The sequence below is a fragment of the Rousettus aegyptiacus genome, unplaced genomic scaffold, assembly GCF_014176215.1.
Source record: "Rousettus aegyptiacus isolate mRouAeg1 unplaced genomic scaffold, mRouAeg1.p scaffold_m13_p_12, whole genome shotgun sequence".
Taxonomy (NCBI): Eukaryota; Metazoa; Chordata; class Mammalia; order Chiroptera; family Pteropodidae; genus Rousettus; species Rousettus aegyptiacus.
The window spans coordinates 83,322,080-83,349,054 of record NW_023416287.1 but is presented as its reverse complement, the minus strand read 5'-3'; the positions used below and the strand labels follow the sequence as shown (position 1 = coordinate 83,349,054).

General features: G+C 47.4%; 1 protein-coding gene across 20 annotated transcripts in view; it reads right to left on the bottom strand.

Annotated features, from left to right (window-relative positions):
• ZNF532 (zinc finger protein 532) overlaps positions 1 to 26,975 on the bottom strand; it is an 89,974-nt gene that overhangs the window by 31,494 nt on the left and 31,505 nt on the right. For 17 of the 20 annotated variants that reach the window (XM_016129148.2, XM_016129152.2, XM_016129153.2 and 14 more), the window contains 3 exons: positions 16,788 to 19,150; positions 5,411 to 5,592; positions 749 to 925 (listed from right to left, as the gene is read on the bottom strand). In XM_016129148.2, coding sequence (XP_015984634.2) covers positions 749 to 925; positions 5,411 to 5,592; positions 16,788 to 19,133 — 2,705 coding nt within the window. In that variant the 5' untranslated portion in view covers positions 19,134 to 19,150. Of the gene's footprint in view, positions 1 to 748; positions 926 to 5,410; positions 5,593 to 16,787; positions 19,151 to 20,869; positions 25,109 to 26,975 lie in introns of those variants that run through there. The other 3 variants (XM_036230099.1, XM_036230100.1, XM_016129154.2) reach the window with 2 other exon arrangements.

The following is a 26,975-nucleotide window of genomic DNA, read 5'->3' as shown; positions in this document are numbered from 1 at the left end:
GCATTTGGAGCGTATCGTCTCGTTTCATCCTCACCCAGGCCCTGGGACATAAGCATTACCCTCACTTTACAGAGGAGAAAACGAATTCGGAGACAGAGCGCGTGACCGTCCACGTTCACACAGCCGGCGGGCGGGGCAGGGTTCTGACTCCGGGCCCACGCTTACTCCTCTTCGCTAAGCTCCCCCTCCTGTGGACAAGCAGCCCCGTAACTGTCTGCTGAAGCACCACGTCATTATTAAAGGCACGGAGAAAGCAAACATTGACAATATTAAGAGCGAGATTAAGGCAAAAGTGAAATATACCTTTACTAATCAAGGACAAATACTGGCTATAAAGTTAAATTCAGTAACCAGCAACCATTCTTAAATTGACTCCATCTTATGTTACTGTGAAAAGTGTATCCTACAAGAAAGAAACTATGAAAAAATGGAAAGATGACAGTTGTTTACAGTTTTCCTAGAACTTGTTAAAATCGTCATAAGGAAAAGAACAAAATTTATAAATATCCACTTGTGTACTAAAAAGTGATGACAAGAGCAATAGTAATAAGTGACGTTTGGGGACAAAGACTTCCCTTTGAAAGAACCGAGAGGTTCCGGGAGCTCCGAGCTCCGAGGTGCGGGCTGTATTACAGGGAGCGCCAGAATCTCCACTTTTCCCATCTTCGATTTTAATTCCATGGAACTACCACCTCCTCTGCATTAGGAATAAAGTAGCGGAGTAAAAGCCAAACGGAGCGTGACTTACTTTGGTTCTCCTATCTTGATGCCGGGATGCTGTGTGTAGGCGTGGGAATGTGTGCTTGGGGCAGACTTAAACGCCATTGGACAAATAGGACACTTGTAGAAGACTTCACAGTGAGAACCTTGAATGTGAGACTTCAGTGCAGCCACATCAGAGTACACAACATTGCAATGTACACATCTGTTAGAGAAATAAATACGCAGTCGTTAGAACGAGACCCTTACACACACGTGCAACTTAACTGTGTAAAATGAACGCATTGTAACGGCCTTTTGAGGTTTCTAATAGCTTTTTGGAAGTGCGCTTCATTTTTTTCCCATTTTTATATGTAAGAAGGAAGACCATGAAGAAGAAGAAGAAAATTGAAATGCTCTAGAATTTGAGCATCTTAAAGATTCTTGGAAGGGATGCCCAGACTGGGGTGAGAATAACAGCATGGAGGCCGTACCGAGGCCCGGAACACAGCGAGACCCTGTGACTTCCGGCTTTGCAGAAGACTCCTACCTGCTGGATCCTGACCTCAGGGCCCTGCGGTTCCTAGCCGTCCCCTCTACCCAAATGTCATCTCCAGTGGAAGATGTGCACTATCTAACCCTACACGCCATCAAGAGAGGCACACACAGAGGAACGAGGAAGTGTCGGCTCCCAAGCCGTGGCCACTGTTTCCTGGTACACACTGGTGTGGTTAATATAGCAGGAGGTCTGGGGGCCCATCGGGTAGAGAAGGTCACCCACCTAGTGTGTCTCCTGGAAAATAAATCTAAGTACACTTATATTTGTTTAAGAAAGGACACAAATCATATAAACTTCTGAACAATCAACATCTCTAAATGTAACTGCCTCTCTAGCTAACCTCTTCCTGATTTTCTGATAATTTGATGAGCTCATTCCTTGTTCACATCTGGCCCTAAGGAAACGAACTTTAAAACTTCAATGCACTTCTCCCCGGCCACATCTCTCTCACACAAGGACCGTCAGCAACACTGGCAGCACACGCATGGGACGACCTAGGCCGCCCTGTGTCCACACCTGACAGAGTGGTCTCTGTGGGCTCTCTGCACGGATACGATGTACCTGACAGGCGTGTTCCTGGATATGAATGGGACCTGGAGAGGAGGACTGCGCGCAGGGCCAGCCTTCCAGGAGACGGGGCTCCGCGACTTCTGTATTAACCTCAGGTGTTTCTAGTCTTTGAATCTCACTTCTGAATTCACAGAGCTGCTTCCGAAGTCGTGCCAGAGTGGCATGCTCTGAATTACATGTGTTCTAAAGCGTGCCATGTTGAGCTTTGCAGGCACTTCAGAAAAATCATTATTAATGCATAAGCATTTTAAATGACTAGAGGCAAAATGTTGAGCAGCATATACATAAAAACGCTAAATAACAAAAGGAGAATAATTAAGGAATATTCCTCTAGCCCATCTACTTAAACTACTATGTTAGGCAATCAAGCCACCCAAGCATACGGAAATTATTTGGGGTTAACTTGAACTTGTGATGTCTTAAACAGGTTATTATTGATCCTCTCTAGGCCCGTTTCTCATTTGTAAAATGAGAAGATCATTTTTTAGTCCTTCCCAACCCCGAAAGTCTACAATTCCTATGAAAGAGAAAGATTACATGACACAAAAAAAGATGGGTTACTAAGGAAACGGAAGGATCTTCTACACCAAGCATGACTCATAAACAAAGGATTTTCCCATCAAGGGTAGAAAAGTGATTTCAAAGGGCAAAAGACCAAGGAATGGCAAAAGAGGAACAAAGAGCTCATTCTCTGAAGTCGTCCTGTGTGAGAGAAAGAGTTAATCCAAAGAAAATAAACAGCAAGTTAAAGGATCTACAGTTGATGAAGGAGGTGGCTACGGCTTGGTCCAAAGAGTCCATGGAGGCCCAGGGAAAACCCTCCTAATGTAAGGAAAGAAAGACGAGCATTTCAAAGGAACTAAGAAAAGAGAGAGTTGTAAAATACCTGCCCATAAGTGGGGAAAAAAGGTTCAAGGGCAACGAGAGGCCAGTAGGGAATACAAATAAGACGAATAGACAGCAGAATTTGAAAGGGTCACAGAGTATCCTAATGCTGCTAAGAATCAGTCTATTAATAAATATTTAACATACCAGAAGTCTGTTGTATTCTGGGTATCCAATCAAGTTTCTCTTTATTTTTTAATTTAAAAAAAAATGTTTACACTATATAATTCTATAATTCTACTTTCAAGATGCAGATCCAATGGATTGAGAAGCAGAAAAATTCAGATAAATACTTGACTTTTACCAAATCAACCAGAAACTAGAAATGACTCCTTCGGTGTTCGGGAGATGCAATATGATCAAGGAGAGGGAGAAAACAAAACATAGTGAATCAAGAAGAGACAAAGTAAGATGTGCGAATCGTGTTAGAGAGACGTCTCTGCCTGAAAAAAAATTTTTTTTTGAAAAAAAAAAATTTGAAAAACTAGAGAGCCAAAAAGGAGGGGAAAACATACAAGGCCAAGGGCTGCTAAACCCCAGCCGATATTACACTGGACCATTATTTGAAACAGCCAAGGAAAAAACTAAGGTCAAATTATTTTCTATTACATAAAGAGGTAAACATGAACTAAACTTCAGAATATACAAACACAGTACCTTTAAAGCTTATAAGTTTCGTGTCAGAAAAAAAATCTATACTAAACACAAAAAAATTTTAGTAAAAATTCAAAGCCCCCAATTTAAGCAACTCTGTGACTGGGCCGAGAGAGAGAGAGAGAGAGAGAGAGAGAGAGAGAGAGAGAGAGAGAGAGAGAGAGAGGGAGGGAGGGATGGGCTTTTCCTAGTGACTTACTATAAGCCTGCCTACTGAGCCTCTATTTTAATTTAGAGAAGGTACCAGGAATAGCTAGAGTTATAGATGTCTTATTTCCTTTCCCCGTTCCAACCTAAGTTTACTTTCATTATATTAGAAAAATAAACTAAACATCTGAGGAACGTTTGGCATCCATTAAAAGAATAGTACTCAGAAAATGTCGTAGAACTGTTCTCCATCATTAAACATAGAATCCAGTAACAACAGTTTCAAAACATGGGATGAGAACCAAATTACCTTGTGTATAGAGTCTGTGGAATCAAGGGCACCTTCAATGTGTTACTTTCTCCCTGAGGACACAGTATGCATTTTGATTATCCTGTTTTACTCTCTAACATCCCAGTGGAGAAAGAGGTGAGGGTCATGCCAATTTTATAGACAGGGCACCATGGCACAGAGAGAACACACGAATTACTGCACAATTAGCAGCAGAACTGGTACCCAACACTCTGGTTTCTTCCAAACCAAAGGTTTTCTACTCGAGTAGATTCCTAATCCATTAAACATTGGAGGCATGAGATAAAAATGTGAAGCAAGCTTCTCTTAGTGTTAGAAAAATGAACAGAGGATGTGGTTCCACAGTGTGGCAGTTAGCACGTCTGCTTTATACGCAGAAGGTCCTAGGTTCATGCCTCAGTGGAGCCACGGTCCATGGTCTATGGCCATGCCACCCTGAACAAGCCAATGTCTGATCTTAGAAGCTAAGCAGGGTCAGGCCTGGTTAGTACTTCAATGGGAGACCACCTAGGAAGACCAGGTGCTGTAGGCATAAATAATAATATTTAATAAGAAAAAAAGAAAAGGAAAAAAGAAAAATGAACAGAGCCACCTAGGAACTGGTGATGCCGTAACCTAAACTTAACTGAAATAAAACTCAAATATACCAACTGGACTCCGTTTTTGTAAAACATGGTATAACTATATTACAACTAAAAAAAAAAAAAAAAATACTGTATATTAGCAATCTAACATTACAGATACCAGGCAACCAAACATGAGTTTAAGATAAACACGCAATACAGTAATACCTCTATTAACAAAGACACTGTGTATCAATAACAGGTTTTCTTGGTGGGCCTTCGCTGGGTCAAAATATAAAAAGTAGCAGAATGCATTTCAGAAGGTCACAAAGTGGAGGATAAAGTTCAAGTACATGGTCACTCAATATTAGCTGAACTAACATCAGATTTGGCAGATGTTGTAAAAGACACATCTGAGCATCGTAAGGGGGTGGTGAAAGAGGTCACAGTTAAGACGTGTGGACATGAGGGAGAAGCGTGAACTCGGGTAATGGAGAAGCGGGAATAAAGAAAGGTCATCTGGCATGCAAGGCCCTCCCACAAAGAGCAACGTTAGGAAAGGACACACAGCCGACCCTCCAACATGACAGAATGACAGTGAGGACCCATCGCATCCCTGCTGGTTTGACTAGAGGAAAGGAAGGGTTGAGAGGTCCGGAAATGCACGGTGTTCTTGCACGGGTTAAAAATGCTCTAGAGAGCATGACAACGACAGTGTGCTAGAAAGGGTGCAGGAAGAAAAGTCTCTAACAGTCAAATCGAAGCCACACTTTGCCACCTGCACGATTTTGCCTGAAGGAGGGGCTCCGCCTCCCCTGAGCTCTGTGCGGGCCAGCGGGCCAAGACCACGTTAAAGGATCCAAACGGATGAACTCTACGGCACACACGAGCTCGGTTCCCAAAGGACCTGTTAATCGAGGTATCACTGTATGACCCTGATCGCTACGCGCACAGGCCATTCGAAACGCTGTGCGGTCCTAAGTGAACGAGCTTTACTTGGACGTAAGTGAATGATATACTGACCGAAAACCAACTCTCCGCGTGTAGTGCAGACAGTTCTTGGTGACGTGGGTCTGGAAGTGCACCGACCTGCAGATGGCCCCGCACTCGGGGCAGGTGTAGGGAGATTTGTGCTGATGGATTCTCTGGTGGGATGCATAGCTGCACTGGTTAGGAAGCAGCATCTGGCAGATAGTGCAAGTCTTCTAAACAAACCAAAGGGGGAGACAGGGTTGGTCCTACGAAGTATTTTCTAAGACGCGAAGAAGTTTGGTTAAACCTCAAAATAATCACACAGCGATCATTTCAAATACGATGATAATCGACTCTAAGCCCGAGGAAAAAGCACAACCCGAAAGTTAAAAATGGTCAGTGGAAAATTCCTTACCCTGTAAAATAAAAATAACATGTGCTATGTAGTCAGGCTCATCCCAAAGTATGAGGAAAAGGGAACGTCATCTTTAGGGAGTGTTCCGATTTTGTTACTTCTGCATTTTGTTTGGTGTGAAGAGGAGGTATTCTTGCAAATTATGTAAGCAAATCAATATTTAATGCATAATTACAAGTTTATGGGCATCTACCTTGACAACAGCCACGGTTCCCACAACTCAAAAAAAAAAAAAAAAAAACCTTCTTCAAAATAATAAAAATGAATTAGAAAGTAATCCAGTTTCTATTTTTAAGTCATTTCGGTGTATGTGAAATCCGAAGTACAGGAATATATAAGAATGACCACCGCAATCGGTTGTTCTTTTTTCTACGTGAATTGATTTTTAAATGCAGGAACTGGACATTATGTGATTTATAATTAAAACCAATGAACTCAAGTGCAGATACATAAATTTAGATATTAAAAGAAACTTTAATGGAGAGCTTAAAATCTAGCCACATAAAAAATAAAATTAAGACTAAAATCCTCTTTGGAAAGGCTCTAGATCATTAACTGACCAGAAAAAAACTGAAACACACTATTTTTCATCCCCTAAGATGTAAGCACTAAACATGGCATATATTTTAAACATAAAAACAAAAATCTTAAATGTAAACTGAGTAGTACTTTTATTCCAAAAATAAACCTAACGTAGCACAAGATAAAATGTGTTTGAATACTATTTGGATATTCATGCAAGTGTCTATGGGCTTCCAAAATATACAAAGAAAGCCTCAAAATATAGATTCTAGCTAAGATTTAAAGTAATCTTTTATAATGACAACAGAATTATGACATTTTAAAAAGACTTTTTATTCTTTTAGCTTTGGAATCAAGCCCAAGTTAACGTTTAAACTTCTGAGTGACTCTAACAAAAATCAGAAACTCACTTGAAAATTCTTTCTTCGTTTTCTCCTGAAAGAACTAAAATACAAATTTTAGCCCACAAAATGTTTATTATAATCACAAAATAAGAACATTACAGGGAGCTTTGATGAAGTTAGCATCATTAAAAAACAGCATTTCTTTTTCTAATAACAATATTCCAAAGGTTAAAACAAGCCACAGCAAAGAAAACCAATCAACAGATTCATTAATTATAAAATCCTGTTGACATCTACCTTATCACAGGTAATTTGTTTCTCTGAACTAAAGTTTTCTATCTACTTCCACCACAGGCAGTGAATTATAATGTCTGAATTTCCACAGGCATCTTAGAATGTCTTGCACTTAGTAATAAAATCAATATATACTATATTAAAGACAAGACATACTTTAGTTAGACAGACTGATAATTCCACCATAAGCCAAGTGATGAACTAAGTACTTTAAATAAATACATTTAGATACAACATCTCATTTAATTCTCATAATAATCTATGAACTAGATAGATAATATTATGTCCATTTTACAGATGAGGAAATGAGGTTTGGAGAAGTTAAGAAAGTCGCCACAGCCCCACAGCTACTGAGGGTGAGAACCAGGATTTGAACTGGGTTCTCTGACCGCTACGAAGGCCTGTGATGGAGTGCTCGTGAGAGGCCAGGCATGGGGGTTACAAGGAATGCACACACAAAAATACACAGGAGAAAAACTATCAGCAAATAACGCCGAGCATCGTGCGCGAGGGGCAGAGATGATGCCCGCCCTCCGCAGCGTCTCTTTGAGCTAAAGCAGAGTGCTTACACTATTTCACAACAGGAAAAAACAGCAACGGAAATAGAAAATCTACACAGGAGACAAAGGTGCGCGTTCTGTGAAAGCTGAAAAAAAATTTTCACATTCTCTCTCATCAAGATACGTTAACAAAAAGATCCTTCACAATACATAGAAAATTCACAACGAAGTGCTTCAATACTCTCCCCTATCGGCCGTTTATGTTTATAATACATATATAACTACACGAATGGTCATAGATGTGTGGCTGGATGAGAAAGCTTTGTTTCTATCATGTTAACAATAAAGTCTCAAAATTATTCAATTAAAAATAGGCTTTGTAAGTTATTAAATGCTCTTTATGACAGAAAACTGTGACTGCAAAGACTGAAAAATGTTTTAGACTAACAGGGTCACCTGAAAACACCAGCATTTCAATACCGGCCTCTCTCATATCAGTCCTTGGAGAGGGAAGTGTTCCCTTCGTGATGCACTGTGTGGCAGGGTGGTCCCCGGCAGCCCCGTGGGGCTCTGTGCGAGCTGGTGGCAGCCATCCCTCCACCACCCCCACCCCCACCCTACCCTCAGACCAGCTACAGGAATGCGCACTCATCCGTCTCCACTTTAGATCCAAAAGTGCAAGGAGCAAGTGAGGGCCAGTGTGGACCAGCGTGGACCACAGCCCCACACCAAAAGGCTTCCCTATTTTGCGATGACCGAAATGGGGGACTATCATCGGGGAGTCACGCGGGATCAAGACCTCCTCTTCGGTTTACACGCGCAGGTGCGTATGTATCCATCACACTGTATTCCCTCCCACACTTCTGTTTACCTGCTTCCACTCCCCGCCTCCACTCCATCCTGAGGAAAAGCACGCTGTTTGGACGGCAGACCTCCTCCCCCTTGATGCTCGTGTGATATCGGCGGTTTTAAACTCACACGAGTATTCTCTCGCGTTTCAGTCACCGTACCTGTGTTTCGTAACGCTGTTATCCCTGTTTCCTGATGTACTGGTGATGCAAAGGGGGACCTCCCCCAACCCCTGACCCCCCACCCTCCACTCCTTGCTTCTCTGGGGTCCTTTGCATCAGTAGCCAGGACACACAGTCTCTGGACTGGATGTATTTGAGCAGAGGAGCAGTCAGGATTTTTGTGGTCTAAGAGAACCTGACGTTCCTTTCCTTTTTTAAATCAAAGAAACTACAACATACCTTAAAACGCTACCTCTCTAAAAGTTGAGGCTATTTACAAGAGGCTAAAGCAGTTTCATGGGGCAGTACCTACCTGCCTTTTAAATTTAAAAAAAAAAAAATGTATAATAAAATGCACTTAAATGATTTCGTGTGGCTTCTGACATTTTACTTATACATCATCTGAAAATGGATAAATGTTTTTAGTATTTAAATAAAAAAATGGTAATTTCTACTGTTGGCAGACTCATTTGTCCAGAGAACTGTTACTCTTTTAAAGTAAGATATTACTTTCCAAAAGCCATGGAACGCGAGTCCAGGAAAATAGAGCTGGAAAGTAATCACGTTCCGTATCTGACGACTACTTAGGCCGCGCCCTCTCTCTGCCCAGGCCTGGCCCAGAGATCCACGGTGGGCAGTGGCACCAGGCTGTGGGGCGAGGCGCAGGGCTCACTGTGACCCTAGTCAGGGCTCAGAGAGATCTGAGAACAAGGAAAACAATTCCGTGTGTTTTAATTATACTTTAGGGAGAAAAACAGCCTGGGAAAGGTATACAGGGAAAGGTATACAAGGAAAGGTTAGAAATGCTAGAGATATATGAGTAAATAGAACACATATTTATGCTTAAATTTCAAAGAGACCAAAAGCCTGCAACAGCCTGAAACGCTGGATCTAGAAGTCAAAACGCTGCCGGTTTCGCAGTCGGCCCCAATGCGAAGTAAATTGTTCTGGCCTCAATAACAGCAGTTTCATAATCGTCTGTCTATGGTATGATTACCAAAAATAACAAAAATAAAGTACACCAGTTTCTTTCCTGGCTGTCGCTTTCATACAATTTTACAATGAGAACACAGCAAAAGCATTTCATTTCAGATCTCACTTAAAAGGAAATAATACAGATCAAGAGAATCCCAGCAGAAGTGACTATATATACATTTGCTCCCGAAGCTAGTTGGTGGTTGTGGTAGATTGTCCTCAAATCATTCCGCTACACTAAAAATCCCTAATCAGAGCTGACAGTTAAACGAGCAAATTTTCGGAAAGCGGTGTGGTTGACACATATAATCCACTCAGATGAGTCACTGGAGGATACAGGTAAATTCGGGGTCAATGGCACTGAACTAGAAAACTGGGACAGGGCGAGTCTGACCAAAATTACTACACTTGCGACAACAGGCCCAAAAGCCGAAAGCCAGGAGTCTTCAGCTAACAATGATATTTCGGGCATGTGAAGAAACTGAGGTGGGCTCTGTGGTTTCCAGAAGAATCTGGATGAGCAGAGTATGTCTAGGAATGAGAGCGGGCTGGGCTGCTCGAGATAATTCAGTGTACTTACTACGCTGTGTTGACGGTGCCCAGAAAGTGCCTGAAACTAAACTGAGCCGGCCGTCTCTGAGAATGAGGGCTGCCGAAGATCGTCACCTGCATCTGCCCTCGCAATGCGGATGTGGGCGTAACCCAAGTCCATTCTCACACGAGTCCCGCGGTCCTGCAGTCGTAGAACGCTATGCTATGCATCTCTATCTCAGGTTATCAACGTGACCAACGGAAAGAGTAATGAACCAGCGGAAAAAAAAAATCTTGTCGTCAGCCCTGATTCTGCCACTGGCCGGGCATTTGTTTCTCCAGTGTAAAACCAAAGGGCTGACCTGACCATAGGGCCCGTAACTGACCTGACCATAGGGCCTGTAACTGACCTGACCATAGGGCCCGTAACATTCTCTGATTCTATGGCTGATGTGGATTCTACAGGAAGAAAACAGGCTCTGTCAAGTACGAGGTCGCGGTATGCACTTCCAGTCCGCGCATGGCTAAATTTAGTCCTGGCTTTACAGCACAGTGAAGCAACGACATTCCGACACATTTAAATATCCATCATTAAAGCTGCAGGCGCCAGCTCTCACGGCACTTCGCGGAAGCGTCTCCTGCCTGTCCACCCTCAGTGTGCCCCAAAGCGCGCTTCTCCATCAGACAGGTTGGGCACCAACCCCCGGCGAGGGCAGATGTACTGGCGTTAGAAGCAGGTGCCTGCGTGCCCCATTTCTGCTGCATCCAGCAAAGACGTTCGGCCATCCTGCCCTTCCCCTCAGCTGCCTGGTCCCTGCGGGGTGAGCAGGCAGACGCAGGCGGGAGGACGGTTTACCCTGGGCCCGGGCACGCCCGGCTTGTTGCCCCCGTTACGTACCAGCGTGTGACAGAATTCCACGCCCTGGATTAGGGCTTGAGGGGGTGTGGAGCCACATGGGCCTCGAGCTAAACCATACATCCCAAGCAAGCTCTGAGCAGAGACCTGCGCCAGAGGGCTTGCTGAGCATGGGGCCAGTTCATAATACAGTGACACTCTGATTCTCTAAGACCACCATTGTTTTTGTACGGACTGTCCACAGAACATCTGTAAAAGGAGGAAAAACTGGCAAGGCAGAATTCAGCAAATGCCACCAGAACCTAACTCTACCCCGTTACACATCGGCAAAGTCACAAAAGGCTAAACACGTATGTACGGGGAGATGGTGAAGGAGACCTGGCACATAGAGCCACCGCCGGTGACAGCAAAGAGAGCTCCTTTGCTGGGTCCAAACGAGCACGCTGGGAAAACGCAGGGAAGGGTCTGATCGAACCATAAACTAGAGTCAAAAACCAGAAAGGGGGAGGACGTGAAAGGCAAAAGGTGAAGGAGGGTGGTGACCGCACTGAACAAGAAAAGGCTGTTCCCAAGAGAGGCTGAGGCCTTGAGAGGCCGGACTGCGCAGTGTGCAAGCGAGGGGCACGTCCCCCCGCCTCCGCCCCGCGTCCCCCGCTCCTGCCGGCCTTTCCAGGTGGGGCTGACAGGAAGGTGTCTGCACCCGGCAGGGGGAACGGACGCCTGCGACTCAGAGAGTGACGTCCCGCAGAGCGGAATGGAACGCTGTCCTCCCAGGAAACCCGGCTCCGAAAAAACGGCTGAGCATCATCACAGGCCGAAGCCGCAGACAGAGCCCGACAACGCGGCGACGGCATCTCTCCCCGAAGGCAGAACGGCTGCGTTCCGACGTTTACGCAACAGAGGGAAACTTTCACTTCCAGGAAAACGTACGGTAGGTACCTCTCCCTACTCCATCCGCTAAGCACAATGCAAACGCCTGGGCATTACGTATAAGGCGAACATGAAAAGCCTCTGAAAGGCTGAGAGAAGGCGGCAGGCTAGCTAGGGGTCCCCGGACCCAAGGGATGACAAGGTGATGAGTTCTCTGGGTCTTTTTGCCTCGAATAGCCCAGATTTGGAGCTGAAGAAACTGGCCACCCAGAAACAACAATGGGTAGGAAAAAAAAACAAACAAAAAATCTCCAGGAAAGAACAGGGCGGCCTAGTAAAAGAGAAAAGTTTTAGACAATGGCTACTGTACTATAACTAAACCACAGGAAAAGCTGTGGCCCCACGCCCACCCCGCCAAGCCAGGTGGAGCCCAGACGTAGGCCCCTCTGAGGCTGTATGCAGTCAGGCGCCCCAACACCCCCACCCAGATGGAGTCAGAGAAGGCCCACGGGGAAGCGAAACTTTTGCCCCATCAAGTGATGAGTCCCTCCTTCCTGTCCAGCGAGTATTCTAAAGAGGAAAAAAATAAAAGAAAAAAAAAGAAATCTCCAGACCCAGGCAGTTTCACTGGAGAATTCTACCAAATATTTAAAGAACAATTAACACCAAATCATACATTCTCTTCCAAAAAATAGAAGAGGGAATACTTCTCAATGTATCATATAAAGCTAATATTAACCTATCCAAAACCAAGCAAAAACAGCAACACAAAAGAAACCTATTGGAATATAGATAAGAAACTCTTAACAAAATATTAGCAAATATAATTCGCAATATATATAAAGAGTTCTACAGCCTGACCAAATCAGATTCATTCCAGGGATGAAAGGCTGGTTCAATATAAAAAACAAGGAGAAAAATTTCAGCATCTAGAACTTGACACCAAAAAAAAAAAGCGTGAGCTATGAAAGGGAAAACTGATTAATTGGACTTCATCAAATAAAAACTTTTGCTCTACCAAAGACTATTTAAAAGATGAAAAGGTAAGCCACAGATGAAAAGAAAAGACTTGCAACCACATCTCAACAATGGACTAGCATCTAGAATACGTCAAGAACTCTTAAAACTCAACAAAATAAAAAAAAATCTAATTAGAAAATGGGCAGAAGACATGAAGAGACATTTCACCAAAACAGACAGAAACAATGTTCAACTTCATTAGCTACTGGAAAACCGCAAGTTAAAGCCACAATGGGCTATTTCTACACACCTATCGAGATGGCTAAAATACCACCACCCAACACTGATGAAGATGCAGAGAAGCCGGATCACTGCCCACGGAATATAAAACGGTGCAGCTGCTCTGGAGAAGAGTTTCATGAAAATATAAATATGCGACTACCATGGGATCTGGCAATTACACACCTGGACATTTCTTCTAGAGAAATGAAAACTTATGTTCATGCGAAAACCTGTATGCAAATGTTGATAGCAGCATCATTCATAACCGCTCCAAGCTGCAAACAATGCAGACATCCTTCCGTGGACTACACGGTTAAACACTCCGTGGGAATACGACCATACGAGGGGCACTCTCAGCAATAAAAAGGAACGACTGATACATGCAGCACCTGGATGACCCTCCGGGGGATGATGGCGATCCCCAAAAGCTGTACATGGTATGGTTCCATTTATATAGCATTCCCGAAATGACAAAACTGCAGAAATGGGGAGCTTATCAGTGGTTGCCAAGGGTTACGAACGGAGTCGGGGTGGCTCTAAAAAGGCAACACGAGAGATAGCCTTGTGGTTACAGAAACGTTCTGTACACTGACCGCATCCACGTCAATATCCGGTCGTGACGGCTTTATAGGTTTACGAGATGTCACCACTGGGGGAACTGGATAAATGGTCCACGGGAGCTCTCTACGTTATCTCACAGGAATCTAAAGAGACCTTGAAATAAAAGGATCAATTTAAAAATATATAAGTGATTTGAGGAGGATCCAGAACACCAGTGTAGGACGCTTCGGCATCACGAGGTAAAATCTAAAAGTTCTCATGGCACTCCTAAGTAGACGGCGGGCAGAAGGGAGGGAGGGAGGGGCGTCCCCGATGCCAGGGATGGAGGGAGGCGGGGGGAAGAGAGGACTACCCTTGCTGCCAGTCGAGAGGTGTACGTTTCTCTAGACTGAGAAAGTCAAGAGCTGAACGGCGATGAGCAAGGGAGGTGGTGGCCCTGAGGTCACACGCGTTAACCTTCAGCATCCACGAAGACAGCAAGGCCCGTTCGGGGTTCCCCTGTGGGTGATTCTCAAACCAGGACTGCGCGGGCCCAGGGGCCCGGCCGCGAGGAGGTCTCGGAAACCGGCAGGGAGAACAGCAGCCGCAGGCACAGGGCCTAACTGCGCCGGGCTCCCGTCCTGGAAAGCACGGCCAGGCTGTGGGCCATGGAGGGCTGTTACAACCGCGAGGTCCTCTGCTCTTCCTCAGGGCACCAGCGAGCTACCAAGAAGGTGAAGGTCGAAGGAGAAAGAAAAGCAGGTGTGGGGGCGACAGGGGAAAGCAGGTGCTCAGGAAAGACTGGTACCCAAACTCTGTGAGACGTTCTCGGGGAGGAAACGGCTTACGGAGGTGCCTTTTTATCCCCCAGTTGAATTTACGTTCACAGACTGGGAGCTGGCCGGGAGTCACGTGACTGGCAAGCTGGAGATGATGCGATGAAGGACTTCTCCCTTCCGTTCCTCCCGTCTGCAGCCCCACCGCCTACTGCCACCGTTACCTGATGCCGAGCCAGGTGACGGCAGTGGGCGAGGGCCACCCTAGCTTCCATGGCATCTGAGGCTAGTACGGCAATAGCCATAGGACCCTACCAACCTCCTGGACTGGAAGAGACCAGGCTGGGTTAAATGACCTGAGCGCAGAGCAGTAGCAGCCCCTCTGCTGACAGCGGGCGCAGCCCGGGCGGCTGAGCAGGACACCAGACTGACTGCTCGCCTGGGTCTACACGGGACCCTCTGGCTGAGTCTGAGGAGAGAGGGAAACCGCGGAGGGGAAGGAAGAGGGCATCGTGGGCCATGTTTATGCAGCCAGCCAGGGGCGCGTGGATACACGCGGGCAGCTGAATCTCACTGGATAAAGGTACTCTCCTCAGGTGAGCTGGCCGGATGCTTAGCTAAGAAACATGATAGGGGGCGAACGTCTGGCTGAGTGTATATTTGGCCCTACAGTTAATGTATATCCAGCCCTGACTCATTCCTTAGTGTTCCAGGTGAGACAGGTGAGCTGCACTATACAGCTGCCCCACTGAAATACAGAAAGGCAAGGCAAAAGCAAGTGCACGCACAGGAGGAGACGCTAATCTCCTTCCCCGAGGAAAGGAACTTCGCCCGTTGGACCCCGGTTTGGCCATTGAGCCTAAAGGTTAACAGAGAACAAGACCCAGGGGAACGAGGGAGAAGGAAAGTTTCCACCTGTCTGCCTACGCCCTCCCTGCTTACCAGAGAAGGTAGCCACAGAGAGCGGACATCTGTAAGGGCAGCTCGAACTGTCACTCACTGACCGGCGTGCACGGGCCAGAGGCGGGTGGGAGACCCGCCCTCAGAAGCGAGGACGTGCGACATGCCAGCGGACGCAGAAACAGAGCGACAGAACTAGCAGAACCAAGGAGATGGGTTTGGCTGTTTTCCCGCTTCTTCTTGAGAAAGGAAAGAAATATTACCCCGTTGACGAGGTGGTGACACGATTAGAGGGAGCCCAGCCAGAGCCCAGCACTGTCGCGAGGACGCGCCAGAAGAGGGGCACCCGTCGCTGCCTTCTGGAACGAGCTGGCCCCCTCGCTCTTTCTGTGTGTGTCACTGTCAGAGCCAATGAGACACTGAACGTCCGGTGCTGGAAGCAGGTCCTCAAAACTCCATCGCTCCCACTTCTGCTAAACTGAAAATCTGGAGGGGAAAACCGAGGTATTCTGCTCTTCCGTTCCCCAAACCCAAAATTCCTTCCGCAAAGAAACTTAACTTAGTTGCTGACTGTCGGGACATTGCTAGACGTCTGAATCACAGCACAAACCTCCTTATCAACAAGATATTGGTGGCAAATAAAGGAAAGATCGGTCTACCACTGGGTCTTCATAAACAGAATTTTTGGCCACAGTATATTAGCTCAAACTAGTAGTCCCCCCTTCCAATGTCGTAAGTTTTCTGGTTCGGGTGATAAATCACTTGGTCTCTCTAGCTCAAATTTCTTTCATTCGGCATGTCCGGTTACTTTCAAATGATGGGTATCACGTATTTACAAAATACATTTATCTACTGGCCAAAACCCGGCCTCATGGAGACTAGCCACGCTAGAGGCGAAAGGCTAACCTGATGCCTACTGTGAAATGCATTTCATCAACACCAACCTACACTTCACTTAATGGAAAAAAAAAAAAAAACAAAGGCTGCAAACAAAGGCAAAGGTGTCCTATTTAAATGGAAATGAGTTTTCCATTTGTAGCTTAAATTCACTGCAGTGAAGAATATTACTGAATACACTTCTGGACCAACATCCTAAGTCAACAGGCACGCCATGAAAGTGGGCACCAATTAGGTGCGTTTAAGCATAAAAGACAGTAATTATAAATAACAACGGGAGTTTTACACGTGCCAAAATTACCACTGACTGAGGAACACTGGTGACGCAGCCTGACTCGGACTTACTCCGGTGGGACGATTCTATGATGAAGCAGATCTCGGGCTTCCCACACACGGCCCGAAGGCCCGACAACCGAGGATTCCCTCACTTGCCCTAAATCTAAGGTGCCTACACCCAGCTAGTACACAGAGTTTCTACCTAGAAGAGTCAGCTTCCCCGCAAGCTTTTTAAAGTAAGCTTCGTGTTCCAGCGTTGTTCTATTCTAGGAAAACCATCCTCTCTTCTCATGGTCGTGCGTGCACCTGCACACGCACTCACACACGCACGCATGCACACACGCACGCACGCACACGCCCATCATTTCACTGAGCTCCCACCGCTAAAATCAAGGGCATCGTATATATATATATATATATATAGGGCACTCATGTCTACAGCTTCATCACCGAAACACCAAAATGTAAATGATACTGTACTTGTCCACTCGTATCTGCGGCCTGCTGGAAATGTGTAGCCAGCGATGTCTCATCCTGGAAAACTTCATTACACTCCAAACATTTCAGACTATGCCTGCAGAGCTTGGATGGGTCTTCATCCAGAGGCATAGCTGGAATGATGGGTGTGCTCGAAGGAGCTGATATGACGGTCCCCGTTACACCAGACTGAATCTTTGTTACAGTGTGTGCGCCGGCCCCCGCGGAGCTCGGAAGAGTGGAAGATGGAGCAGACGTATTGCTTGACGGAGAAACAATCATTTGATCTGCTGGGACTGGCTTTAGGATCAAGTGGGAGCACTGCATCACGACTCCCTTTTCCTTGTGCCCGCGGGCGTGGGAGAGGAGACTGCACTTGTTGTAAAACACGAGGTTCTTTGTACAGTGGTTGCACGTCACTTCGATGCGCACACTGCGCCTGTCGTAGTGCTGGGTCAGGCTCTTCTCCAGCGCGAAGGAGTCGCCGCACTCCAAGCACTTGTACCCGCGGGTCGGGAGCGTGATGCCCGCGTTCGCAGGGGGGCTGAGGTTGGGGATGTAAACTGGAACGGGGTTGACGCTGCTCAGCACCTTGTTGAAAGCTTCCACCACAGAGCTCTGCAGGGACGACACCACCTGCACGCGAGACACCTTTTTGGGCGGTTGCGAGGCTGCTGCGTTGATTATTGCCTGCTTTATTTGCTGCTGAGGTTTGGTTAGCACTTGGCGGAGCTCAGAGGTGGCCTGGGCGCCCTGAGGCAGGAGGTTAAGGTTGGCGAGGTGCACAGTCTTTGGCACGAGTTTGGCGTTGGCCAGGCTGGAGGCCGGCACCACAACGGTCTGCTGCTGGATGGCGCTGGCCGCCTTAATGATGGCGCTGCTGGCGCTCTGCACGGACGCCGCAGATATGACCGTGGCTTTGACCGTCGTGTTGTTAGCGAGCTTCAGATTGATGACTTGGGATCCCGCCGTCTTCACGGCGGACACCGGGAGGAAGGCAGTTGCCACGGGCTTGATCGTGACCTGCTTGGGGGTCAGCTCTGCGGGGGTCACGGCGTTGGTGACCACCGCCGACTGCAGAGGCGCCCTGGGGGGGGAGGAAAGGACGGCGGCCGAGGCCGGAGACGACAGAAGCGAGGTCACGGACGCCACCACGGGCCCCGCCTGCTCGGAAGGCTTTTTTCCAGAGTCGAGATCGACTTCCGGCAACACCCTCGTCACTGTTCTCTTGATCTCCCCGGACGACGTCTTGATGGTTTTTATGCGAACTTTGGGAATTGCTGGTGTCGATCCTGCGGGGGAGGACGGAGATCCTTTGCTGCTGTTCTCACTCGAGATGCTCCTGGGGCTGTCTGGCTGCTTTAGGGACGCTTTTTTCGTCCCGTCGATGAGACTCTGGGACTCAGGAGACTTGTCAATGGCTCTAGGACTATCGTTTACTTCTTTTGGTAATGGAGAGGATTCCCGTGAATGGGTCACTGGTTCTTTACAGGAGTCGGAAGCAGCCTTTTTAGCACTAAGAGCTGCGATTGCAGCTATGCACGAAGAAAGCTTGGAGGATGGCTTTGACCTTGCCGGGACCACGCCGCCAAGGGTGACGTCGTTCTTCTCGGAGCTCGGCTTCCCGTCATGGACCCTGTTTTCAAGCACCTTTTCGGAGTTCTCCTTCAATTTATCCTCCACTTTCCTGACTTTAAAAGGTTCATAAACACTCAGATTTATGGAATTTGTTTCTGTTTCCCTCTTAACGACTTTGTTTTTCTCTGCGTTGCCCGGAGCGGAGATTCCGGTTTTGCCCAAGGGTTCCCCTCCCAGCGCCTTCAGTTTATCGTAGTCCTGTTGGGGAGCCGACCCTGCCAGCACATTCGACCTGAAGCTTGAACGCGCCTCCTCCTTCTCGGGGGGGTCGTCCACCTCTATCTTCTCGTCGTCGTCGAACTCTTCGGCACTGGAGATAGGGCTGAACTGGCTGAAAGTCGAGTCTTTCAAAGTCACCTCTGAGGTAGGCACGTCCCCTTTCATGGACTTCGACCCGTCTTTACTGTAACTGTCCAGCGCCGACGCCGTGAGAAACCCGTTGTGCAGGCCGTTGCCTGTGGGGTTGTGGCCGTCCTTCTCGGCGCCCTCGGCCGAGTCGATGCTGCGGACGTTCTTGACGATGACGCTGACGCCGGCGTCGGCAGAGGACGGCGCGTGGGAGTCGTCGTCCGCGTGCGCGCTCTGCCTGACGTGGCCGTCCTGGTCGTCGTGCCCAGACTCGATGGCTGCTTTGGGGTCGACCATATCCGGGATGTCGAAGGCAGCCAGGAGGTCGTCAAAGTCTGGGGTCTTCATATCCCCCATGGTCATGGATTTGAGCAGATGTTCTGTCAAACACACAGAAAATCATCCCGTCAGCAAATGGCATTTCGTGACGACGCGATAACTATCCCCGCGAGGTTCGCGCTGACCCAGCGGCGGCCGCCAAGAGCACGTCGACAACCGCGCGGTCACTGTGACTACGGAATTCCGATTCAGCGTGAACGAACGACCAGCGAACGTGTCTAAGGCCTTGAAAACTACAGCTTCGAAGCAATTCCTCCGAAGTGCTTTATCAGAGTGGCGGCTCTTTAACAAGAATGAAGCTGATCGCAACCGTTACAGCCCAAAAAGCAGGTTTTGGCGTGACAACTAGAAAATCTGTCATTTATCACTGGACTCATCATACAAAGAGCTACTTCCAAACACATTTTGATCTGGACAGCATTTAATTCCACTAGCAAAATTATCACTGTTACAGCCACCACCATTTTCGGGATATCAAATTAAAAGAAATTATATTACAATCAAAAACCCAATTATAGATATCTATTCACTCATAGAAAAAGTAAGCACCCCAACCCACAAGAGGGCAACTACTGCTAATAAAGTTCCATCCGGGATTTTTTTTTAAAAAATCCCTAAGATGCTGATTCCCTCCGTTTTCAGTTAATCCTAATTTTCTGCATTATGTTAAGGGGAAAAAATATACTCTCCCGGCAGGAAAGTACAGCATCCCTTCCTTCTCCCTCCCCAGTTCAGCGGTTTTAATGGTTGAGGTAGCGCACAGCTGTCTCCTGATTACTGCTCGTCCAACACAGTGGGGCAATGGCTGTGGGAGCCGAGGAAGCCCTTCCATGAAATCGCTCTCCGTGTGTGACCAGCATGCACCCGAGGACTAACAGCGTGGGGGAAGGAAGGCCCCCTCTTTTGCCACCAAGCTAGTCTCTGAAGCTGCGTTCCCACCCGTATCCGCAAAGCCCTGGGCAGTAGGAGCGTGGAGAGTTTTAGGGAAATGGACGGTCACAGCTAGTACTAAGGATGAAGGATATAGAACTACATGAAATGCTAGGCACCCTTCACCCCGCCTGCAGAGGATAAGTGATTGCGGGGCACAGATAAAACTTCCACTGGAGGAGAGATCGTTCTCCAGCCTGAACCCCCGGGGCACTTCATCTTGTGATTCTATTATTTTCTGGTACGTACTACAGTGTGATACTTGTCTCTTCTTACCTCCTGACTAAAGATGAGCAATGACTATCTCACTCACCTTTACACCACAAATGCCAGATAACGAACACACTACAAGTCAGGGGCCAGAACGCTGGGTTTGTAACAGAAGAACAGGCTGAAACCCAGCTTTGTCACTCATTAGCTCTGAGACCCTCAGGAAGGGAGGGGACCTTTGTGGGCCTGTTCCTTCCTTCTGCAGAAGAAAGACAAACAGCCAAGAAGAGAAGGAAAAAGAAGAGGGAGAATAAGAGATAGGGGAAGAAGAAGGAACCAACAATCTATGTCAGAAGGGAGGAGGGTCCCAGCTGACTTTAGACAACTTTCACTGGAAAAATTAGCCTAACTGATGTGTAGATACACACTCTTTCCTCTTCGATATTTTCTAGGTTATCCCTCCTTTAAATGTGCTTAGATCACTAAGAAGTCCTCTTCCACATTTCACTGGAGTATTTAGTCATGTATTTCCTTGGACAGTCTGTAAAAGATCATGCATTGCTAATGAAAATGATACAAAGGTCAAGGTTGAACTTCTACTCAGGCGACAACATACATACCTGTGAAAACTCAAAGTACGAATCCATCATCAGCTGCTAAAACACCCTCAACATAATAACTCGCTCTGGGACATGTCCAGACACTTCTAAGAATTTGGTTGGGGTAAACTACTGTGGAAGATGAAATAAACAATCATCGTTCAATAGGAACTGAAGAATAAACGACCTTCCGTTCGCATTTGTCTCAGCTAACATAGCTCTTCAAGAAGTTCAAGGTACTTCTCTCTCGATTGCTTGCTTCGCCTGGGGAAAACGCTCATGGCCGCTCTCCTCTCAGACAGGCAGATGCAGGATCAGACGGAGAGTAACGCATCCCCAGCACCAAACTACAGCCAAGACGAAAAGCACGGAGGAAACAAGAAAGCAACACTTCTCAGCTCACACCGATGTGAAAGTATCCGAGAAGTCACACCCAGCACGAAAGTCTGTGATGATGATTTTCTTTCAAAAATGAAGTTAAACACTTAAACTGCAAGATATGGGGAATGAAAAATCCGTCTGTCATTTACTATTATCTCCTTAAGAGTCCACCCACTCATTAATCATCCCTGAATGTCACCACTCTTATTTGTAAGCATCATATTTCAGTGATAAATTGAACACTCACAATAACACCACCATTAGCCAAGCATTCCTCTGGTCTATCTTTACCGACCATGCTGATCCAAGTTTGCAAGTCACTGCTTTCACAGAACTCGAGTCGCAGAATTGTGAGCCACCTCTAACTCCCCACCAGAGGTGAAGGTAGTTTGTGAATGCTACCACTTATCCAAAGCTTGGACCAAGGGAGTCCCAGGGGAAGTGTGGCTCCACCTCAGTCCCTCCGTCCCTCCTTTAGGGCTACTCGGGATTCATGTCATTTGCCCTCTCCTTCTGATTTGGGTGAGCAGAAGACGTCATCCAGTTTCACTCACACCGTTCATGCCAGAGGGGCAGTCAGTCAGTCAATTCAGGAGCAAAAAGACCATGAGAGGCCATTCGAATCCCCAGCGGGTGGTAGGCCCAGGACACACCCACGAGACACGGCAGAGTTCAGATCCGCGGTGCGACTGGCAGGTATTCTCACGAACACGTGGGAGACTAACAGATGATTCTGATTATCGTTCTCTTCCGTTTACACGTAGCGAGTACCTACCCACCCGATTTATCAATGCGCGAGTGCTCCCCACAGCAGGAGCAGGAGCAAACCGTCCGGTCAGTGGTAGGCTGATGCCCACCACACTGCCCGCGTCTTTTCCTCTCAGTAAAGCCAAGTAAAGGCGCGGAGACCCCCAGAGAGGGCCGCCCAAGCCTGCAACGCTCCCACCCCCCGCCCCCCAAGAAGCTGAGGAGAAGTTTCAGATGCAGGAGCACCTCTTTCTCCGTAGCCGCACGCCCTGCTCTCCATCCCTCTATGTCCCGAGAGTTATGCTTTCTCCTGAGGGAAGCGGGCAAACCCAGCCGGGGGCGCAAACGTGGCCGCTTCAGAGTGGCAGGAGGTGAATCGGCAGCGGTTTTAAAAACTATGATTCGGCCCTGGTTCACCTGACGGAATCCTGACTCCAGGGCGACAACGCACAACGGGCATAAAAGCCGGCGTGCTGGTGGCCCCGTGACAGCATGTCACCTTCTCTGAAACCCCAGGTCACTGGGCCGGGGGGCCTGACCGCCCTGGCGTTGTATAATTAGTGTAATAAACACCGCCCTCTGTAACGTCACACTTCTGTTCTGATTTATAGAAATGCTGTGCATACCCACAATCGCACTGTCCTATTATTACCCGTTACCTTCCCACACGGGGGAAGGCAAGAGCATATTTTCCACTGGGGAGAAAAAGGAATATTTAACTCCCACTTCATTTCTCAGTTGTATCAAGTACAAAGAGAAATGTTTATGTTTGAAAGTTTTCTTCCTTTTTCACCCCAATTCCTAAGTACTACTCTTTTAAAAATAGATTCTTTTTCTTCAAAACATTACAAAAATAAATCTCAGTCTTCTCTCTTAAAAGATAACATAAAAAGACCTCAAAGTTTTAGCTTTGCCTCAACAGCCTGATTTTCAAACAGAATTAGTTTTAGTTATTGTAGCAATGTCTTTCATTTCATTTACACTCCATAAAATATATCTTCCTTCAAAGGCACTTACAGTCTTTTAATTTAAAACTAAACCCCATTTACATAACCTATAATTCGCTAATAGCATTTGTGCTTAATGTAGAATGTTCTTTTACCCAAAGACACTTGGGAGGAAAAATGCTAGCTAGGCCTATTTACGGAAAATAAAATTGAAAGAACACAAGAGTGTCTGTCACATGATCACTTTACCCCTGTGACACAGACAAAACACTTCCCTTCCTACCGAAGCCTCTCAAAATTACATAAAGCTGTTTCATCTTTGCTGGCAAAAGTCAAAAGCTATCAAGTCAATAGAAAAACCTGGGAAAAATCTGTTCACCCCTTAATCATATTTCTTATGCTCTGCAATAAAAAAAAAGAACTGTCTTTCATGGAGCTGTTTCCCAACGTCCACCTCGAGAATGATGGCATAAGAGGCTGGGCATTACCTAACCGTGGACATGGCTGTCAAATAATCCCCAGAGAGCAATGCCTAACCCCAGCCGGGGTCCTGCCTCCAGGAGGAATATTCGAAGGTCAGTACGAGCAGTGAGACAGCACACTGGGCTCCCCGTTTGAATGGAGAAACTAACATTTTCTTCAAGGAAAATCAATGAACTCTAAATCATAATAATCCTAAAGAAAAACAAATCAAAATCCATTGACCACCTCGGCCACCTTATACGAATCTTCCATAAAACGACGGTAGTAATACAAGGTCTGTTATTCTCTTTGGGGACTACACTGGTCATTATTTTTTAGCACTACCTGTCCATGGAAGCCCTTTTTAAAGAAATAATTCAATACATTCGTGAATCTAACTCATGTTTCTATCCTCTTCATCTTTCCTTCGAATATAAAATGTTCTTACGACATATGTTAATGTTATGCAATGTTTCACATTTATTTTGTTCCTCACAGAAGACGAATCTAGCACGCCCAGTTGTTAAATGTCTTCAGAGAACCACACGGATTGGTTTCTGCGGCCGCCCACATTCTGTCCTGGTCGTATCCATTACGCGAGTCTGCAGACCCTTGAGCTTCCTCCATCACCAGTCTCTCTCTCACTTTTGGCATTTTTAGGGCTTTCTATCATTACATCTCTTCAACGTCTCCCCCCCCACACACACCCATCCCCCTCACACACACACAAAAGAAAGGAAGGGGAGGGCAGGGGCTCGCATCTCTTTCCCCCCACTGACCTTGTGCTTCTCCCCCACTCCAATCTGACTGCTCATCGGGGACAGCCACTTCCTCCCTCCGACTCCGTCCCACGCACCCCCAGCCGGCTGGGTTCGGGTCCCCAGGTCTGCCTCTGCTGCTTCACTTTTCCTAAACCAGCTGGGAACGGATGTTGGTTTCAAGGCATTTTTTTTTTTTTTTAAATCTGACCAGCTACTGGAGAAGCTGTTAAGAACCTCTGCCTTGCTGTTCCTCTTCAGGAAAGGGGCGGTGGGGGGAGACAAGGAGATCAGGGCTCCAAAACAGGGTTTCAAAACAATAAATAATAATACGAACACATGCATGTGCATGTGGGAATGTCTAAGTATGTATAATATAAATGGAACTACGGAAGGAATGTAAGAATTACGAGCCACTGGAAGGCCCCATGCTCATTTTATCTTTTGTCCTGCACTAATCGGACCCGAATGAATCCTGACGATAAGCCAGAGCACCTTGTAGGTCCAAAGGTGCCTCTTCGGCCCGAGGGGGCCGGCCAGGCCGACAACATGAGAATGTCGTTGGTTGAACGGCCTACACCACAGCAACATGCAGCGTGTGACACGACGGTTCGTACCCAGGGGACGTGAACACAACGGTCATTTTGTGGATTCTGCTCTGTATGCGTTCAGAAGAAACCAGTAAATACGACTGCTATAATCCAGGGCAGATAGTCACTTGTTTCACTAAATTCTGATGGTACCGACGGTCGATACACAGAGCTACTTTGGGCCAACATAGTGTTTTCCTCTGCGGTTAAGACCTAATATTCCTGATTTGAATATAACTGATGTGAAAGTGCAAACTGCTTTTTGGAAACGTGAAGTCATTTCATCAGGGCACGAGCCTGGGGCACACAAGCATAATCCAGGCCCAGCCCTTCCCGGTGGTTATTCTTCACTCTTCCCTCGAGGCTGTACGAATGGGGGTGGCTCCCCCGCCCTCCCCCGCCCACCATTCTCCCCTGTCCTTAAGGAGAAGCCAAGGGAATTCGGGAGCAGTCCAGGGAACGCCACCGCCACGTCGGCAAATGGTCCCCACACACCTCCGCCTTCTCGGCTCCACCGCCAGCCCCTGGCTTACTGCGCACGACAACCCCCCACCCTCCGCCCCCCGTTCCCAGCACTCATGGGTCAAAACAAAAGCTCAGCCGTGAAGAGCTCCTTTGCTCTTTCCACTCAGGTTCTGCAGCTGCCAAGAAAACCTCCAGAGAACACTGGGCAATCCCTGCTCCATGTCCCCGGGGCTCCTGTGTCTCTTAAGCTCCACAACCCTCCTTGCCTGACTGCAACTCCCACCCTGCCAGGACACGGGCGTGTCTAACCTTTTCCTCTTACCTCCTTCCCCGCCTCTGCCTTTTCCTGCCCGCAGTCAACCTCTCAGATAAGAGGCACCAGGCAAGACCTGTCCCCACGCCCTTCCTTGCTCCAGGCCTTTGCCCACCCTGCAGAGCTGGCCTGCCCGAGCCGGTCCTCCTCCAAGAGCTTGCTGCCCTTCCCCTGTGATTCTGGTCACCCCTATCACCTCTAGCTGAAAGCAGGGATCCTTATGACTTTGATTACATTTCCTTGTAAATGCTAGCACTAGAAAGCCTATCCCTCTCTCTATGTACAACCCTGAGACCTGACCTTTCCCCCGATAATCAGCAACCCCGGAGGCAGCAGAGGACAGTAGCCGGGACCTGACTAATGGTCACAGGGACCTCTGGCAAGCTACAGATAACATCTTGACCTAAGTGATGTCTCAGCTCCTGAGGCCTAAGGCGGAATGACCCCCTGGCTACTTTCCCATGAGGCCTGACACAGGGGACAGAGGGAGGCAGGAAGTGACCTCAGAATGAAAATGATTTATTACCCTCGGCTCCAACCTGTCAGCTCCCATCAGGACCCTGAACCCCTAACCCACAGTGCTCTGGGAATGCGCCCCTTAGAATTTGTAACCTACACGTCATCGGGGAGTTCAGGCTTTTGAGCATCAGCTTCCCATCGACCCGGATGGCACCGGCCAGAATGAAACAGCCAGTCTCTCTCCCCTGCCGTCCCCGGTGTCTAGAGTTTGGCTCTGCCAGCGCCAGGTGGACGAGCTCTGTCTGTCCCACACCTGCCTCCTGGCATAAGGAGACCTCCCCCGGCCTCGACCCAGAGACTCGGCCCTGGGGCTCCGCCTCACTGGCGTACTGCCCTCCCAGTCAAGTTCTCCATCACGGGGACAATTCCTGGCCCCTCTGCAACCCATGCTCCAATGCCGGCTTTAAGAAGGGCCTTGGGGAGGTGACAGAACTGTTCTGTGCCACAGTGGTGGGGCTAGATACACACTTCTTTGCGTCTGTCACAACCCAGAGAATTTTACTGCATATAAAGTGAAAAAAAAAATTTTTTAAGCAACCATAAACAAGGGAAGGCCCAAAACTCTATTATTTTGCAACTTTTCCATGAAATAAAATTATTTCAAAATAAAATGTTAAATGAAGGTGCACGCTGCCACCTAAGACTGGACAGCCGGCTACTAAGCGGAATGAAGCGAGTGCCTCGGGACACGCCCCACACGGTCCTTCCCCAGCCCTTGTTCCCTGTGCCTGTCCTGTGACCTGTGACCTGTGACCCTTCCCTCTGCCTCTGGCCTTTCGGCAGGTGTCATTTGCCAGCATCCTCTCCCCTCGTGGCTCCCTTCGGACTGTCATCTATTTTTATTCCAAGGCAAACCCGGCAACTCCTGTGGTCACAACGATCGCACAGTCACAGAATTCGCACAGTTCTACATTCAGTCCTAATTCTACTTTAAGAGCCACCTTT